The sequence below is a fragment of the Megascapheus bottae genome, chromosome 15 (assembly GCF_031878675.1).
Source record: "Megascapheus bottae isolate mThoBot1 chromosome 15, mThoBot2.hap1, whole genome shotgun sequence".
NCBI classification, from domain to species: Eukaryota; Metazoa; Chordata; class Mammalia; order Rodentia; family Geomyidae; genus Megascapheus; species Megascapheus bottae.
This window is the reverse complement of record NC_143523.1, coordinates 48,306,407-48,326,665: the sequence shown is the minus strand read 5'-3', so window position 1 is coordinate 48,326,665 and position 20,259 is coordinate 48,306,407. Positions and strand designations below refer to the sequence as shown.

The window sequence follows — 20,259 nt, the reverse complement described above, 5'->3', positions numbered from 1 at the left end:
CCCCTTTCTACTCTTCAAAAGCCAGAAGGTCTCCAAGGTCCTATTCCTGATGAGCTAAAAAATCCATAAAGAAAGCTAATGGCTTGTTTGAGGTGGGTTTTTCGACATGACTTTGCAGCTAGCTGTTTGAGCAGAAATCAATCACCCTGAGCACGGGCAGGTTTTAGTGGCCTACGGACAGTGATAGGAACAGCTCCAAGAGAAACCCCAGAGTCCAGAATGGGCCAAGATAGGCTTTAATTTACCACAATGGCCCCTGCAAATAAAACAGGCTTGGCTGTGAGGGTTCCTTCTAATCATCTGCCAGCGGAAAATGCAATGGGATTCTCCACTAATGGGTCCTTGTCTCGCCTTTGTTCCAGTACAAGGCTTGGCTCTATGTTTTAGTGTCACTTAATTCTCTGCATGGTTATTAGGTCAGCAGCATTGTTTTGTGTGTCTGGATGGGGACGTGGTGTTTTTTATTTATCCCAACAGAAAAACAACTATCCCAGGTAGAGCACCATGGTAAGAGTCTATGTGCCAGACCAAGAACACATATGTCACAACCATTGGCTTGCACCCATCCCCATTGTGCTTTGTAGATCCTTTTCTATGAATATCCTCTAGAAGGTCTCTATAGGGAAAAAAAGTATGTTGTACTGGGCACTGGTAGTTCATGCCTCTAATCTTCACTATTCAGGGAAGCTGAGACCTGAAGATTACTGTTCAAAGCCAGCCAGGGCAGGAAGGTCTGTAAAAACTTACCTTCAATTAACCACCAAAAAAAAGCCAGTAGAGGTGTGTTTCAGGTGGCACAGAGGAAGCCTGGAGCAGAGAAAGCTGAAGGACAGCTGTCAGGCTCTGAGTTCAAGCCCCTGTACAGTGAAAACTATTTGGACTATAGTTATAGCAGATGCATAGCCTTTTGAAATTCCCCACTTCTGAATTCCATGTCCACCTTCAAGCAGTTATATTCACAGGTGCTTCTGAGGCGATGAGGATGTTTCTCTAGAGGGCAGGGGGCATATAATAGGATATTGTGTATCCTTTCATAGGACTGCAAAAGGCCTTCCACCTTGGCTGCCTGTTTCAATTGTATTTCTGTTTAAATTATATATATATATTATATATATGTTTTTATAATTTAGTTTATTGCCGATCTTGGGGCTTGACCTCTGCCAGTGCACTGTCTCTAAGCTTTTGTGCTCAAGGTTAGCACTCTAACACTTAAGCCACAGCTCTACTTCTGGCTTTTTGTGATTAACTGGAGATAAGAACTTCATGGAATTCCTGCCTGGGCTTTGAACCTTGATCCTCAGCTCTCAGCCTACTGAGTAGTTAGGATTACAGGCATGATCCATTGGCAACAGCTGATTGTTTTTAGATCATAGTTTTAAAGCAGTTGTACAAAGGGGTTTTGATTTAACGTAGCAAATTGTGAATACAATGCATCAAGTTTCCAGCTAGCAAAAATTTACTGGGCATCTGCCCAGTTTTCAGAGGGTTGTGGAAGTTCTGGAAGGATTTAAAGTAAGATGGACTGGAAGATATCCTTGCCTTTAAAATGCTGACAGTTTAATGTTGGAGACTGGCAAAATACACACAGCAGAACTGAGTTATGATAACTTAAGAATTCTATTAGCGTGAGTTGTGAGAATGGTACCTGGCACTGGTTTTTGAAGGAGGTCTTTTTCCCTAGCCCAGAAGAAAGGAGACAATTTGTGACTAATACTACTACATGCTCTTCTTCATGGTTTACTGAGTGGTTACTCTGTGACTATGTATTACTCTTACCCCTATTTAACATGGTGGGAAATTGAGACATGGGGCAGGGACAAGTAAATCTGGTAATCTGAATTAGGAAGATGAAGAAAATAGCAAAAGTTCTCCAATGACAATGAAAGGCTTCGTGTGACTCTAGCAAGAGGTACTTTGTGTGACCTCACTGGAGTTGAAAATTTGAGAGATTTCATGGAAGATGATGAGGAACACATCCATGTTTGGGAGTTAGTGATTATGTAAATTGCTCATCGGTGGTGATACAAGAATGGACCCATTGATACAGAATTGAGGAGGAGAGGATCCTCCCCGCAGCATCCTCTGCCCAGGCCCTTTGGGTACCACATCACTCAGGGTTTGCAGTGGGGGACTATGGGCCAAACTAGATATTTTCCCCATGAAGGATGCATAGCATTTCTGACACCAGTTCTGAGATTTGCAATCAGGTAAAGAAGCATAGACCATGAGAATTGATGTAAAATGTGTCAGGTAGACAATTTACACAAAGAGATAACTCTCAGCTGGGCCAAGACAGGATAATTGACGATACCCCAAACAGAGAAATTGAACACTTTGAGGAGAGTTTTATATCATGAAACCCAGGAAATATTAGACCTTCCTTTCCTGAATGGGAGGGCAAATATGATTTGGAGAGAACAGATGACCCTCTCGGGCATTGCCTGATTATTAGGTAGAGTACGCACATCTGCCAGTTAGTCTCATTCCCTCTCTTTTGACTCATACCTTTCATGGGGACTTTCTGTTAAGACTTCCCACATCAGAGCCTGGCAGTGTGACAGATTCCACTAATAGAAAATGTCAAAATGGCCTAGAGCCAACGGAGGGATAGAATGCCACCCTCACAATTGCTTCCACTGGCAGGAGACGAAGAAAGGCATGAACAGCACAGCTAAGAAAATTCACCTCCTAATGTATAAGCTAATAGCAGATGACAGTCCCCCATGGGAGCAGAGAAAAAGCAAATCATGGGTGTCATAAGAGCAAAGTTTGGGTGAACTTGACACAGGTCCCTGGACAAGTTCATGCTCAGCAGAGCATAATTATCCTGTCTTCTTGCTTCAGAAGAATTTCATACAATCTCCTCCAGGACTAAGGACCAACTCACTGTCTTCCCAACATGAAGGTATTCATTTCTGTCCTCCTCTGAAAATAGTGGATGTCTAACAGAAAGTGAATGCATTCAATGGAAATAGGAAATTAAAAAAAAAACCCAGATAGTTCCAGAGAAGCTATTAAAAGGACCTTTGTTTGCCAGTGTGGCTAGAGGTTGACCCAAAGTTTTGGCATGGTAACTCCAGAAATGGCCATTGAGTGGAAGATGAAGGGAAAGTTCTGGGAAGGCCTGTCTCAGGGGCAGTGACTGTCAGCTAGATCCACTGTCCAGAGACAGCCTAAGGAATCCGGATTTCAAATCAAGATCCTTGCAGAGTGACACTCAACAGTATGTATCCATAACTAACAGACATACAGGAATGAGGCAGGTCTAGTTGGAGCTGTGTATGGAAAGTTGAGCACACAAATATGAGAATTCCTGAGCGCTAACCCAGTCTCCTGTGTCTGAAACTGGCAGAGAGGCAGCTGTTTGATGCGACACTTGGAAGTTGCACTGATAGACGTGAGGAATAGGCCTGGCTGTCTTCTATGGAATAGAAGAAGAGATAGGAAGAATGATGGTTAGTAGGATTGTCCTGCACATACAAGAACTAATGTATAATTTGCTTCCTATATTTATTTGTTATTTAGCTTATGAGAATTGAGGTTAACAAGAGAGTCATTAGTCTAAATACAGGTGAAAACTTCCTGCCAAGGTTTGGCACAGATTTTTCCAAGTCCAGAGTCATTTACAGTCAGAAGAGGTGACACAATGTATTCTCCTCTCTAAGCCCTCCATTTGAATCTCAGGGCCAGGATGAGGATGATAACCATCTGAGGGACCTCCTCACATTCTGTGGTCCAGATGCCTGGTGGTGTCATTCTAGACACATTTCCTGCATGGAAACATAGCCTTGCATTCTGGTGCTGATAACAGATGCTAGCTCCAGACCCAGTTAAATGTGCACTCTCAGTACAACTTTAGAGAGTTGCTTTCAAACGTTAGCCTTCAAAATCACTTGGTGAATTCAGTTATATGATTGCTTGTTGCAGCTCCACAGGGTTCCATAGGTCTGAATTTGTATTTCTGTCAGGCTTTCTGCTGATATTGCAGGTATATAGCTGGGTCACAATTTGAGAATATCCCTTCCTAAGAATCAGAGTGGGGAGAAAGGCTTGAAGTTGCCAGGCTTGCCTCTCGGGGTCTTCAGATGTACTGGAGCAGTTGCTTCATTAGGGCTCTGCTTGGACCGTTGTTGTCATCCTACATGATTCGTCCCTGTTGATTAGTTTGGGCAGTGGCTCCAGGCAAACCCTAGGCAGTCTTGACTGGCTAGAGACATATTTTCCTGTCTCCTTAGCATGGTGAATTATCTGTGTTCTAATTCAAAAACAGTTTCTGGATGCAAAAATAAAGGCAGTAGATGAAAACAAACAGTCACAAGATACCAAAAGTGATTGGAACTGGCTGCTAGTGCATCACACCTGTAATACCAGCCACAAAAGACCTGAAGAATCCCAGTTCAGATCCAACTTGAGTAGACTATAATCTGTGAGTCTGTTACCTTTAATTAACCACTAAAAAGCCACAAGTGGAGCCGTGGCTCAAGAGCAGAGCACCAGCTTTGAGAGACAAAGTTAAGCAAAAACCCAGTTTACTGAATCTAAGCCCAAGTACTGGCAGCAACTACACAGACACAGACACAGACACACACACAGACACACACACACACACACACACACACACACACACACACACACACACACACAGATACACAAAGGGTTATTCCCAGACATACATAATAATAAGTCCCATGAATCCTTATTGATTGATTTAAGAGTGTTGAAGACTTTTAAAAATCTGATTGCTTATTGAGCATCTACTCTGCCTTGCACTAGATTGTGACACATGGGAAGAAAAGCAGGAGCTCCGTGTCCTAAAGAAGCTTCCATCTAATGGATAAGCCTGATGAGTACTTTATCTTCAAAGAAGCGTCTATCTTTATATCTATAGGAGCTGTAGGAAAAGAACCACCTGTGTTGATGGATATTTGGGCCTAACTGTGAGGTCCAAGAAACTTCATTTATAATATTGTGTCTGCTATAATACATGCTCAATACAATAGAGATTTGCTGCTTTGATGACTTACTGAGGGATGAAAAACTTATCTACATTTTATCAACCTTCTAGTTTCTCAGCCTCTACCTGGGCAGAATGTGTGCCAAGAGAGAAAAAAGAGTTCTCATGTGATGAGATCTGAGAATCAAGTTAAGAGACAGGAAGATGCAATTCAAAAGTCAGTCTGGAAGTTTCTTCATAACTTCAGTTATTTGTAATGCATGCATGTGTGTGTGTGTGTGTGTGTGTGTGTGTGTGTGTGTGTGTGTGTGTGTGTGTGTGTGTGTGCGCAGGTACCAGAGTTTGAATTCAGAGCTCAGGAGCTATCCCTTAGATTTTTCCCTCAAGGCTGGTGCTCAATCAACTTGAGCCACAGCTCCATTTCTGCCTTTTTGTTGGTAAATTGGAGAGCAGAATCTTACAGACTTTCTTGCTCCAGTCTTCTTTGAACCAGGATCCTCAGTCTCTCAAGTAGGTAGGGATTACAAACAAAAGCCACTGGCACCTACATTGGTTATTTGCATTTAAATGCATGTTTCTGAAGTCCATGGTTGAACCCAGTGCCAAGCCAAAAAAGAAAAAAAAAGGCATACAGGTTTTTCTGTATTTGCCTGCAAGGAGAATGTGCTCTTTAAAACATAATCCTGGCTTCCACACAGCAAGTCTGCTAGAAAGGGGATTTGTGGTTTAGCTTTAGGCTGTTGTCTTCAAGGCAGGCTTTTTGTGTTTCTGCTGTAGAGGGGCATTTAATTCACTTCCTGAGATTAAATGATGGCAGTGTCGTTCCTGGCTCTGCAAACCCTCCAAAGAAAGATCTTTTCTCCCCCCCCTTTACTTGAAGTGAGGCCTGCTTCATTTCTAGCTGTGGACTTTAGAGGCAAGAGCTGAGATGCAAGGAACATGGATATAAAAAATGTAACACAACTGGGGTTTCCCTGTTGTTCTTTTTTTTTTTTTTTTAAAAGAAGGGGGTGGAGGGCATTCCTAACCAGCCTTCAGACACTTGGAACTCGACCAAGAATTGCTTACCCTTAATTGACTCCTGAGTTCCTCCTTAGCCCATTATCCTAACAAGGAGCCAAGGGGTGATTTTTCTACTGAGTATTCACCCAAAGTGTATACTCTGGCAAAATGGGTGCTCTCTCTTTATAACTTAGGGTTCTTTGACTTAGGCTGCACCAGAGAATGCACAAGGGGGGAGGCTGAAGGCTGAGGCCCTGGTTGGTTAGAACTTCCTCACCAATCTTGTCTCTCTTGTCACTAAATATGGTACCTAAATCATGACAAACACCCTCCCCACACTGACCTACCAGTATGATTACAATGAGAAATATGAGAAAAAAACATAGAAAAAAGTTTCAGTACAGTCTTTCTAAGGGTTCTATTCACAATTGCTGTTCATCAGAGTAGCCACAGTGCTAGCTTCCCATATTTTAGGATATTTTTTATTAAAAAATTTATTAACATTCATTTTTACATCATATTTCAAATGTCATGCTTATCAAACAAGTATTCAAAAAGGGAATCTATATATAATCTCTGGCACTTAGGCTTTAGAACACAATTAAAATCAAGCTGAGAATTTGTATGTCATAAATGCATATTAATCCATGTAATAAAACATTATGCCTATAGAGTATATATCCTGTCATAGATTTTTATGTCTATGTAGTTCTGTTTATATCTCCAAGACCATGTCCATAACATTGGGTACCCAAATACTGAGTCTTTGCTCTTGTACTGTTTGGATCTAATATCCACATATTAAGGATACCACGTACCTTTTGTTCCTTTGGTCTTGACTTGTCTCACTCAACATGATTCACTCTAGATTCATCCACTTCCCAGCAAATGCCATTATTTTATCTTGTCTGTTGGCTATATAGAATTCATATATATATATGTATATATATATATATATATCATTTTTTTGTATCCATCCATTTGCAGGAGGGCATCTGGGTTGTTTTCATCACTTGGCTATTGTGAATAGTGCAGAAATGAACATAACTGAGCAGATATCCTTATCATATCCTGGGTCATGATGTTCAGGATAGATGCCCAGGAGTGGTATGGTGGGATCGTAGGGAAGGTCTATTTTTGGTTCTTTAAGAAACCTCCAATCTGCTTTCCAGAGTGGCTGAACTTGTTTACATTCCCACCAGCGGTGCAGTAGAGTTTATTATAGGATTTTTGTACCTTGCTTGACTTTTTCCACCATCACTACACATATAAATGCATGAATAAATCTGAAGCCAAGTATAAAAATAGTTAATACCAATAATAACGATGCCAATGACAATTCCAATTATAACATAATAGGAATAATAACAATACAGAAACAACAATAGTCTACATTTCTCCAAGATGCTCTTATAGGGTCCGTGTTATATATATGACGGGTCTTTAGGTAATCTTTGTGCAGTCCTCAGACCCACTGATTAATGATGGTATTAATCAGGGCACAGTTGGCAAGCAATAGTGAAACCCAAGCTTGAAGATAGACATTTTGGCCCCAGACCCTTTAATCTTATGTAACATTGTCACTTTAGTTTTGTATGGTAAGGGGTGAGGACAGCATTGGGGAAGGCACTCTCTGAAGAAGATGTTATGTGGTTTTGATATATTTCCATGTATTGCTAAAATGATTGCTGAGTGCCATTTTTTCTTACATGAAGAGGTAAGTCAGGCTCAAGGAAAACAAGGACTCTAAGGCAGGATGTGCTTGCTATTGTATTAATTTTCTAGTCATATTGTACGAAAAATGCCATAGACTTGTTGCTGAAAGAGCAGGGATTTATTCTCTCACAATTTTGGAGAGTAAATGCCCTAGGCCAAGGCCTTAGCAGGGTGAATCATTTCTGGGACTAGGTTCTCTCCTTGACTTGTATATCATCCTCCCTCCCTCATTTCCTCCCTCTCTTCTTTCACCCCCTTCTTTTCCTCATCTTCTTCTGTTTCTTCTTTCTCCTCCTCTTCCCCCTCCTCCTCCTTTCACTTCTCTCTTCTCACATACTGAGAATTAAACCTAAGAACTCATACACACTAAAGCTACTCTGTCACTTGAGTTGTACTTCCAGTCCTCTTATACTTACCTTGTTTTTCTTGTTTGTTTCTTTTGTGTTTTTCAATCCTGGACTTGAACTCAGGGCCTGGACACTGTCCCTGACTTTTCTCAAGGCTAGCATTCTACCCTTGAGCCACAGCACCACTTCTGGCTTTTTCTGTGTATGTGGTACCAAGGAATCAAACCCTGGGCTTTGTGCATACTAAGCCAGCACTCTCTCACTAGGCCACACTCCTGGCCCCCCTTACTTTGTTTTTGATATTGAATATATCTCCAATGTTGCCTACTCTGGAACTCATGATCTTCCTACCTCTACCTCCAGAGTATCTTAGATTACAAGTATGTGCAACTGCCTCTGAACTCCTGGCTAGATCTGTGTCCTTGTCCTCATCATCAGATCTAGGTAGCTGTCTGAGGAGTCACCTTGAGCCTTTGCAAGTGGTTTTCTTCATCATCCTACAAACTAAGCATGTTCGAATGCCTTCTTCAAAGAGCTTCCTTGTGTTCCTTCCAAGGTATAGCAATCTGCCTGATTTCTCTGAGCCTTTCCACACTGCAGCAATATTGGTTGGTGTGCATGATGGCAAATATTTTGACTTCCTTCTAATAACACAAACTCCAGAATCCTTGATTTAGAAGCAGAAGAGCTTAAGGCCTCCTGCCTTTGCACTTTTCATGTAGAGCAAGGATCTGTCAACAGCTGAAGCCAAGATAAGCACTCGGAATTACTACAGGACCAGACATGGGAAAGAAATGTATCTTTTCCTGCCCAAAGTAATCACTAAAACTTCCTTTCCAGGAATTACCTACCTTCTAAGCACCCTCTCAAACACAAGGACCCAGAGAATTTGGCACAATACTAGAATAAATGGAACTATTAATGAATGTATCCTCGATGCTTCTTATCTCCCATTTTTGCCCTCATGACATTTCTTCAGCCATTCCCATTGGACTTTTACTGCTCCAAAGTGATATGGTTGTTCAAAACCCTGTCTAGCTACTTTTCTCCCAAGGACAGCACACTGCTTCAAAAGGTCACCTAGGCTCACCCAACATTTACAGTTCAAGCCTTCTCACATCCCCAGCTATTCTAGAATATCTCAAATGACAAGAAACCCATTGCCTTGGTAAATAACTCACTGTGTTTCTGAAAGATATCTCATGTTTATAACGTGCTTCTGAATTTTTTGAAGCATGATCTTTGTTTTATCTACATTTGGTTCATCATTGGTTATACTGAATGATCTACATCGTCTTCCATTTGGCTGAAGATCGGTGACATTTTTGGACCTTAGGTTAGGCAACTAGCCTAGGACCGTAGCTTGGGCACTATTTTGCTTTTGGCCTTGTTAACTTGGGCCTTACTTCTCAGAGTGGGTCCTAAGAGTCACTGTTGGAATAAGTGAATAGGTGAAGATTCCTTCCCATCTTGTCTGGCTTGGGTCAAATGCTGATTTCTACATGAAGCCTACCTTGACCTCAGACCCAGGTAGTGAACAGCTTCATTCTTGGTACCCTCCCTACTCTGTCTGTTATCTGTGTTACTTTGCCCTAGCATGTACCGCAATGATTTGCTGCTTTTGCCTCCTGCTGCACTGTGAAAACCCTCCTTTGGCTAGAAAGACATTCTATCTTAATCATGACTATATCTTCCTTTCCTGGCTCTGAATAGAAAATGCCTGTTTATTGATCGCTTGGCTGATTAAAGCAACAAAAGTTAGGATTCCAGGCAGGTCTGAAAAGGAAATACGTATGTTCAGGGAAATTTTTGATGTGTCTGAGTAAATCCTTTGGGAGAAAATCTGGATGATACACATGGAAATTATCCAGGCCAGCCCAAGAGATTTTTGTGGAGAGGAAATAGAATGTAGAATGGAGTGTGTCTTTGGCTTCCTGCATACTTCTGGGTATTCCAGTACAAGGCATGGCTTATAAAATGAGTGTCAAATTTCACTGCCTTATCTGGACCTCTATCCAAATTAGTGAAACTTCATATTCACTGTCTTTCTTATTATTATTGAAGGAGACTGATGATCAGGCATCCTTTAGTTTTCTAAGATGAAGATGAAAGATCACGGTTATCAAGAATGCCTCCTTCAGTCTCCTCTCTTCTAGATATAGACTTTATCGCATGAGCTCTTGTCAATTTATTTCGTTGTTTTCTTGCTTGCTAATATGTATGCTTAGTCTTTTAAGCCCTGAATGAATGGGAGATGGATCACATTCTTTTCTGAGATCATACTTTTTCTCCAACCAAGAAACAAAGGCAAGAGGATTTGAACTTGGCACTTTATTTTCAGAACAAGTTTATTGGGACCCTGTGTGCATAGTGGGGAGAATAATATAGTCACGAAGAACTGGGGAGAATTTATTAGATTCAGTTTTTCCAAACTTTTTCTCTGTGGCAGCTTCTGCATGCCTATGGCAGATACCGCCTATCTATGGAATTATTGAAACATTTTCAGGAACTAAAGGCAAACTCTGAAAATAAGCTCTTACCCTGGTCTGTCAACAGTTCTCTTTAGCAGCTGCCCCTTTTTTTAGTCTTCTTGAGTCATCTCTCAGAATTTGAGAAGTGACCTGGTGATTTCCAACATCTTGAAATCTCCTCAAAATCTGGCCATGAAGGGGCCACTCTGAGTTAGTTTGTTCTTCTCCTTTCTAGATCAGATATGCCATTTGATAGAGTTGTCTAGCATGGCCATTGAAGGTTAAGCTGTAGGATTTTTTCACATGGTATTTGTTATCTTCTGTGGCCTAAAAGCAAATCCTCAAGAAAAAATGGATACCAGGTTTTCCTGTCTCATGTGTGGATAAGGTAGATCAGCCAGTCATGTTACATAGATATCCAAGAGCTTAATTATAGATCTTTGAACCAAATTAAAGACATTATTATGTTATTGTCCTACTCTATGCATTCTGGATATACCACCAAGGGAGAAATATTAAAACAAAAATTATCCTTCGATGTTGGAAGTAAGACTGTTTTAAGGACAAAATCACTTTATCATAGGTTTATGAATAATGTATACCTCTTTCTTTTATTTTTAATCTTGACTTGTCAATATTATTTGGGCAGGTTAACTTCAGTGTGAGAATAGTTCAGTTAGGCCTTCCCAGGAAAATGTCTTAATTTTATGTAGTTAGCTTTATAGAAACTAATAATGGTTTCAAATTTCAAATTGGGATGTGTACTTCTATCAGAAATAGAATTACAAATGTGATGCAGAGGCTTTTTGTTTGTTTGTTTTTATGCCTGGGTTTGCACATTGTCCCTGAGCCTCTTTGTGCTCAAGGCTAGGCTAGCACTCTACCTCTTAAGCCACAGCACCACTTCTGGCTTTTTGAGTAGTTGATTGGAAATAAGAGTCTCATGGACTTTTCTGCCAGGCTGGCTTGGAATTGCAGTCCTCAGATCTCAGCCTCTTGAGTAGCTAGGATTATAGGTGTGAGCCACTGGTGCCTGGCTGGCTTTTTTTTTAATGCTATGAAACAGTTAGGTTTTCCAGATTTCATTATCATTCCTAATATAATCCAGGAAGCTCTGCCAAACCCACTGAAGGGAAGGCATCTATGAGCCATCTTCATTTGCTATCTACAAAATGGCAAGAAGATGGTGCATAGAGCCCTGAGGATTGGAGACTGGTTTATTAAGATGTGTCTGAGCTTGAGGCTTCTCATCCACAGGATGCTGCATTGGGAAGTATGGGGGGAGGAGGGAGGAAGAAGGGGGGAGGAGGGAGGAGGAAGGGGGCTGTCTTTGGCTGCTTAGTGCAAATACAGTTGTCAAGGCGAGGAGCGAGGGTGTTGTTTAGTATTGAAATCATGTATTCCAGATGTGGCCATTTGCTAGTCAATCTGTTCTGAAGTGACATGCTGCTGAATCTTTAAAGGGCTTCAGCCAGAGAGAGCAAAATCTGATTGGGCAAATTGCTAAAATATTTAAAGTGCAGCCTGTTAAAGCTTTTACTGCGAAGAACATCACGTCAGAAGTTGTAGTCAGAAGGAGCGAGTAATTGGCTTTCCATCCTGATGCCAGTCAGCCAGCATGAGGCTCTATTCCTACTCCTTCCTCTCCATTGCCAATGCTAATAGCAACTCGTGTGTGTGTGTGTGTGTGTGTGTGTGTGTGTGTGTGTGTGTGTGTGTGTTGGGGAAACTGGATATCTGGTAAAAACTGAAGAAGGAGGAGTGTGATGGTCTTATAAGGCAAAATTGAAGCCACAAAATGGCACAAGACCCATTTAAGATAAAGAAGGCAAGAGAAAGCATGTTACTGGAAAAAGGTCAAGCAAGATGGGTGGTAGTGGTTTGGGACCATTGTCTTTGATAGGGTGGGTTCTGCAAGCAAGAGATTAGACAGTAGTAACAACCACTTTCTCTGCATCTTTCATCTCCTCTGAGATGTAACTCAGGGGGCACTTCTCATATATAATTTAGCACATTTTTCACTTAGCATTGCCTGTCCTTTTCTCCCCAGGCATGACCCCTTGTTAATTCCCGGCAATGATCAGATTGACAACATGGACTCTAACGTGAAGAAGTATGACTCCACCGGGATGTTTCACTGGTGTGCGCCCAAGGAGATTGAAAAAGTCATTCTGGTAAGTGACCAATGTCCTCCACTTCTCCCGCCATGACGCCTACTTGGAGTGAGCGTTTTCACATGTGGATAGTAGATGAAATTGTCCCAGGTCTCAGTTACTTTTGATGATTGAAATTCTGCACAGAAGCCAGGCGCTTGTGGTTCACACCTGTAATCCTAGATACTCAGGAGGCTGAGATTTGAGGACTACGATTCAAAGGCAGCCTGGGCACAAAACGTCAGTGAGACGATCAGAGTTCAAGACCCACGACTGGAAAAAAAAAAGAATTTTGCACGGAGATTCAAGCAGCTAGAAGCTTGGTCAGATCATGAACCAAGAGCAGAATTTTCTGTCTCTGAATATTTATCAGCTCATTACATTAGTGCTGCAATAAGGCATCTTGGGAAGCAGGATGTGTGTCATTTCACTCTGTGTTTTTCTCAGGACAGAGCCTGTCTCTGCCATCTACTGGCCACATGACCTTGGGCACATCTCCTCTGTTTGGTAGTATATTCATGGATTAATAATAGTAATTATTATTACTTACTTCAGCTCATTCATATGTAAGAGAATCAGCTGAGAATGGCCTTCTCAGGGTTATTAGAGGAATTAAACTCCAACACAGGGCTCCATGGAATTGCCTATTACTTTTCCTGTTAATAACAATGATAATAGCAGTATTATCCTTCAGTGCCATCTTCCAATGGTATTTGCACTGTTGCTTATTTATAAGCATGCCTTTGACTCTTTCCAGATACTCACCTCACACACCTGTGGTCCTCCTTAGCGCATGTTATAAGTAGACAAGTGCATCTGCTGATGACACTGTAGAACCAGGATCCTCCGTGTTGATGCTCAGATCCCAAGTTCACAGACTGTGCATGAGCACCCTCATAGTAGCAGTGTGCTTCTGCTCTGTCCTAGGAACATCAGCAGAGATAACTATTCATTCTACTCTAGGGTATTTGCCCTATTAACAGCTTTAGATTTAAGTGCTTGCATTGGCTTTCCTAGAGCTTATTGTCTTGCTAATCCATGAAAAACGGATTAATAATCAGGAAGGTCAGTTGGAAGGGTTCTTTCTCCCTTTGCCTCTAATCCTCAGAGGCTGGGGACTTCCTCCTTTGCCAGCTAGGAAAATCCTATGATTCTGGAGGTCATGGCCACTCTTTCCTAACAAGGACCTTCCAGGTCTCCAGAATGGCTTTGTAGGCTAATTCACTAGATTTCCCCCCCCCCACCCCGTGTTTCATTGAGTGTGTGTTTTCTCAACTTCTTTATCATGGAGCATGTCAAACATTGAACTGTCCTGCTGGAAGCTGTCTTGAGGTAGGAAAGTTACAGATGAAAGTCCATGAAGTAAAAATTCTCAGCATACTGTCTCTGTCACTTACCAGGAGTAAACATGTTTAAGCACTGAGCTTTTTTTTTCTGTGCATTTCTTTCTTGTTGTCCCAATCACATATTCACCTTACTGATCTGAATTCATGATGTTCCACACTCATGGTGAATCCTAAGCTAGGTGCTCTAACTGGGACACAAGGTTTTGCCTTGACTTTGCTGAGCATTGACTTTCAATCAATATCCTTTACTGGAAAGAAAGACTGTTAGGAGACAAGCTCTCCTGAGAATATCATTTTAGAAACTATTCATTGTGAGCCTGTTATGTGTTGGGCTCTCTTGCTCCAGAGGCACAAGATCTGCAGGTTTTAGCCTATAGGAACATAGAGAATACTTTTAGATAGGCCAGTGAGTGCACAAGAATTTGTAAAGATATTAATGAAGTGCTATGAGGGAAAGAAAGCAGGGTCCGGGATTAGCAAAGGACAGGGAGGTACTGTGTGGACGGTGTGAGCCACAGAGCCCCTTCTGTCTCAGCACTGGAGTAGAGCAGGATCACTGCATGAAGTGATGTTGACCTACTGGGCGAAGGACATTCATGGCTTTGGGTTTTCAGTGTAAAAGAGATGGTCCCAAGCTTGAGGAAATGGAGCCGTAGAATAACCTACTGAGATTGAAGGGCTGTGGGGTGCAGGGTGCTATTCAGATATCAGTGAGACGTAATGATGTAGAAACACGTGAGTGGTTTCTTTTTATATGTCTTAAACTTGGTAGACGCACTCTCCCAGGGCTGAGGAATATGGATTTATTTTCTAAGTTCTTTGGATGAGATTGTCATGGAACATTTGACAATTGGCATTTGGATCCCAGATTGAAATTTCTAGGGTCAGCACCCGGGCCTTTCCAACTCCAGATTCTAGATTTCTAGCTTCCATTCCGAACCCGTTTGTATTCCCTCTAGTTTGAGGGGGACAGCCAGCCTCTCACGTGACCAGGCCAATTAAAAATAATTAGGATTCCCCATCACAGCACTCCACAAGCACTCTCTGCTTGTGATATCATTCCCTGGCAGTGTCTGTGTAGCCCAGGTGACTACTCCAGGTCTCCACCATGAGTCACAGGTGATATGAGCTCCCCGGAGGGGTCCTCTTAGGTCACAGTTTATAAAGCATTTCTTACAGCCTGTGTCTCAGGTTCCCTGAGAGAGACCAATAATGGTGACAGCCTTTGCTTTATTCTAACGATCAGGGAATGAAAGCTTGCTTCCTCCTCTCCTTAGAGGTTACTATAATAACCCGGACATCGTCCGTGAATTGCAATATTGGCATTTAAACAATCAATACGCTAGTCAATGCTAGGGATTAAATCAAGCAGAGTTTGATAGGTGCAGTGGACATTAATATGCTTCTCCCAAAGCATTGTAAGCCACTTGGGGCCATCCAAGCATGCAGCAGGCAGACAGAGAGGACCACAGGCATTATAGGAGCCATTGGGTTAGAAAAAGAGGCAGAGGAAAGACCATATCTAGCCATCTTGCCTTGTACTCTTCACTGGCACTGGGTGTCAAATAGCCAAGGTGACTAAGTATTTCTTTTTTTTCTTTTTCTTTACCGTGTGTGTGTGTGTGTGTGTGTGTGTGTGTGTGTGTGTGTGTGTGTGTGTGTGTGTAGTATTGACAGCCCTGGGGCTTGAACTCAGGCCTGGGCACTGTCTCTGAGTTTCTACTTTTGCTCAAGGCTAGCACTCTACCACATGAGCCACAGACCCACTCCCAGCTTTTTCTGTGTATGTAGTACCTAGGAATTGAACCTAGGGCTTCATGCATGCTAGGTAAGCACTCTACCACTAGGCCATACTTCTGGCTGGGCTAAGTTTTTTTTGTTGTTATTTTTATTTATTTTTTGTCAGTCGTGGGGCTTGAACTTTGGGCCTGGACACAGTCCCTGAGCTCTTCAGGTCAAGGTTACTGCCCTACCCCTTGAGCCATAGTACCACTTCTGTTTTTTCTAGCAGTTAATTTTAGATAAGAGTCTCACGGTCTTTAGTGCCATGGCTGGCTTTGAACTGTGATCCTCAGATCTCAGCCTCCTGAGTAGCTAGGATTACAGGCGTGAGCCACAGCATCTGGCCTAGCTAAATATTTCTATTTCATAGGAAATACATTTTACATTGAAGTATTTGTGTCCTTTATGGATGCAGACCTAGAATGGGGAAAAGAGTCTGCTTTTCTTTCTAATTTGTCCTTAAATTCTTTTAATGATTTCTTTTGGTGATAAGCACCTCCAGGGATGACCAAGAAACCCCCAAGACAGTATTGGACAGGATCAACAATCCTTTCCTGTAAATGAAGGAGTTAGGTTTCGAGGGTCATATGCTCTGTGTCACATCTGGTCAACTCTGCTGTTATGAAAACAGCCATAGAAAGTACCTTCATGTATGAGCTGGGCTGTGTTCCAACACAACTTTATTGGAATATGAATTTCATATCATTGTTGCCTATGATGACATGCCCTGGTTTTGATTTATTTCAACCATTTTGAAGTTCAGGAGCTGCATTTGGCTTACTGGTCATACAAAATGAAATGTAGGGTGCCAGATAGAGTCTGTAAGCTATGGTAGTCAGCCCCTCACTTTGGATATCACATTCTAACTTCTTGTGCCATCGTGTACTATGACATTTCACCAAGAAGTCTAATCAGATTCTTTATGCTGAGACCTGAATGGCATCCAACCATTTCAGAAAAGGGCCTGGAAAGGCCTCTCATTCTTATCAACAATATCATGGAAAGACAGACTTTTCTAACTAACAAAAACAATTTGCTTTCCTATCATTTTCTTCCTGAAGATTGTTGTGAAATATCTTCTTTTCCCATAAGCTTATGACATATTTTTCTTCAACCTGTTCCTGAGACGGTAGTGATGGATGAATACAGGCTTACCTGTATTTGTTGTATAAATACAATATCTACACACGTACTCTCAAATATATAGAGAACCTTGGTATAATGAAATTGATAGCTACATGCAGAAACTCTGCAGTACTATAATGAGATACTCCAGGAAGCCAACTTATAAAGGCTAGCTCGCAGTATTCAGATTCAAAGTCCAAAACTGGGCTTCTTGTTTGTTTGGTCTCTGGTGAAAGGAATAGAGGGTATCATATGGTAGGAGTGTTTAGAAGAAGTGAGGATAAGCATGACCAGGCTGACTGGTGCTCCATGCCCATCCACCCCCACCCCTGGTCTGTCTTTCTTAACCAAACCTCTTGCAAACTCAAGAGTTCACAAGAGAAATACCAAAGATGTGATGCTTAAGCAACCTCATCCCTCCCCCACAATGACATAAGAACCTCCCATTAGGTCCCACCTCCTAAAGTTTCACTATAGAATAGTCCATCCTCGGCACCAAGCCTGCACTTAAAGTGGCTTCTTGAGGGACAGTCAGACAACACCCAATGCAGAGCACTATCCCATAACAAGCATTCAACCAGTATTTGCTTGATTCTTTGCAGCAGTGGTGTTTTCTGTCCTTCCATGGGTGCTATGAGGTCTTTTCTCCAATGCTTCTGACTTTTCTCCCCATTTCAGACTCGAAGTGAAGCGGCCATGACTGTCCTGAGTGGCCACGTTGTGGTCTGCATCTTTGGGGATGTCAGCTCAGCCCTGATCGGCCTTCGGAACCTGGTGATGCCACTCCGTGCGAGCAACTTCCACTACCACGAGCTCAAGCACATTGTGTTCGTGGGCTCCATCGAGTACCTCAAGCGAGAATGGGAGACGCTGCACAACTTCCCTAAAGTGTCCATATTGCCTGTAAGTTCAAGATCACATTATTGATGCTCTTTTTGCTCTTCTTGTTACTCACAAAAGAAAAAAATAATATCCCAGATGGATATAATCGTTGAGGCTTTGATCACATCTCTGCTTCTTCATCTGGGTTTGGGCCTGAGGATGCAGTCCTTCCCTGGTGCTCTGTCTAGGAAAATCCAAACCCTAGGAGACCTTATTAAAAGGGAATGTGCAGCCCAGTGCAGTTTCTCATCAGGGCTGGAGCTGAGCTGATGTCACATCTAGTAACCATGCTTGCATCTAAACTTGCTCTTGCCTACACAAAGCTTAGTGTTTCCACATTGTGGTGCTTACACAAAAAGCTGACATTTAGAAGTGTTGATAGCATTTTACATAAGACAGCATGAATGCTGAGAAAACACTTGTTCTGTGCCACCTTCTGTTTTTGCTAAGTAAATGTATGTAATAGGGTTCTTTATTTCTGTACAGAAGGCTAGCCTTCCCTGTGGATCACAGACCCCAATCCATTTGTTTAGAAGCCCAGTAATGTTTTCATGGCTCTTATTGAGTGTGTGTATGCTGAGGGAGTGCATGTGCATGTGCATGTGCACGTGTGCACAGATGCACGCACGTATATATGAATGCCTGTCATATTCTTGAATACAAATACTAAGACCTCCAGCTATAAAGAAGAATTTGGGACCCCCACAATTTAGGGTGAGTATATTAGATACATGATTCAGGAGGCAGATAACTACTTTCCATGTAGATATTCCATGTATCCTTTCATGAAGATATGGAGTGGTATGGTTTGCAACACTTGGCATTGTGTCTTGCCATTTAGTAGCAGTAATTCTTTTCTTCAGACATTCCCCTTGTAAATTTATATCTCCTGGAATAGAACAAATAGAATTCTCTGTCTGTGGAGAGGTCTATGTTTTCTTCTACTCGTGGCAAGAGAAACCATTATTTCTGTTATGAACTTCCAGAACTCTAGAGATGGAAAAAAACTAAGCCAAGTACTTTTATGCATTAAAAACATATAAGGTTCCATCTGCAAGCAGTACTTAATTTGCCCCAATTTGCCTCTCATAGTAACTGGCATAGTAGGTCTCCAATAAATATTTAAAGGAACAAAATTATCTCAGATAACGCTCTTTGAGATGTAGAGATGGAAACCACATGTATAAGTGAATGCAAGTTGTTAAAGATAGTCACTGAAAGACAAATGAATGTCTCACAAGAACATCGACATGGACAATTTATAGTTTTCTAATTCCAGAAAAACAGTAGGTTTGATTTTATTCTTTCAGAATTATCCTGTATTTGCTGCTCCATGTACGCCAGTGACTTCTAAAATTATCTTTGTTAAAAATTAAGTTTTTGATGGGATATGTCTGTGTGTGTGTGTGTGTGTGTGTGTGTGTGTGTGTGTGTGTGTATGTGTGTGTGTGTGTGTGTATGATCTATTGATGGTTGGATGTGTTTAATTAATTATTTTTTTTTGCCAGTCCTTGGGCTTGAACTCAGGGCTAGGCTTTCTCAAGACTAGTACTCTACCACTTGTTCCACAGCACCACTTCCAGCTTTTTCTGTGTATGTGGTACTGAGGTATAGAAGCCAGGGCCTCATGTATGCTAGGCACTCTACTACTAGGCCACCACAATCCTGGCCCAATGTTTTGTGTGTTTGTGAGTGTTTGTGAGTGTGTGTGTGTGTGTGTGTGTGTGTGTGTGTGTGTGTGTGTGTGATTCTGTGTTCCCCCGTATACATTTACTCACCTACCTCAATGAACATGAATAAAGTCTCATATTTATAGATCATTTAGCACATTCAAAAATCAGTGTTAATAAAATCTTTTAATAAAAAAAGCACATTCAAGCACAACAGACTTGTAGACAATGGGTCTTGGTCTGTGTCTTTTCATATTTCTTTATTTAAACAGGCTGGGTGCTGGTGGCTTATGTCTGCTCTAATCCTAGCTATTCAGGAGGCTGAGATCTGAGAATCTCAGTTTCAAACCAGCCTGGCAGAAAAGTCCCTATAAGATGCTTATTTCCAATTAACCACTCAAAACCCAGAAATGAACCTGTGACTCAAAGTGATAGAGTGCTAGCTTTGAACAAAAGAGTTCAGAGACAGTGCCCAGGCTCTGAGTTCAAGCCCTAAAACCAACTAAAAAGAATTTAAAAAGTTAAACAGTATCCGAAGTGTAGCTCCAGTCCAAAGAAACAGGAAAGTTTTCTGTGCGTGTCTGTTTTTGTTGTTTGAAATCATATGTCTATAGCTGTACAAAGATTGTCTTATCATACTTGTGCAGGATTCCTTACAAGACGAAAATTGAAAGAATAGGGATGAAGTAAATGAAGCTTATGCACTAACAACCCAATGCAGGAAACTGAACAAACTTACTTTGTATCAAGAAAGCATAGAAAAGAACATCCTTTCCCTTCTCCCAGAACTTGCTCTCACCAGCACTTGGAC

The 20,259-nt window shown here is 41.6% G+C and overlaps 1 protein-coding gene across 33 annotated transcripts in view; it reads left to right on the top strand.

Moving 5' to 3' along the window:
- The window catches only part of Kcnma1 (potassium calcium-activated channel subfamily M alpha 1), a 675,048-nt gene that overhangs the window by 592,310 nt on the left and 62,479 nt on the right, over positions 1-20,259 (top strand). For all 33 annotated transcript variants that reach the window (XM_090346647.1, XM_090346640.1, XM_090346639.1 and 30 more), the window contains 2 exons: positions 12,541-12,664; positions 17,575-17,799. In XM_090346647.1, the coding sequence (XP_090202773.1) occupies positions 12,541-12,664; positions 17,575-17,799 (349 nt within the window). The remainder of the gene's footprint in view (positions 1-12,540; positions 12,665-17,574; positions 17,800-20,259) is intronic.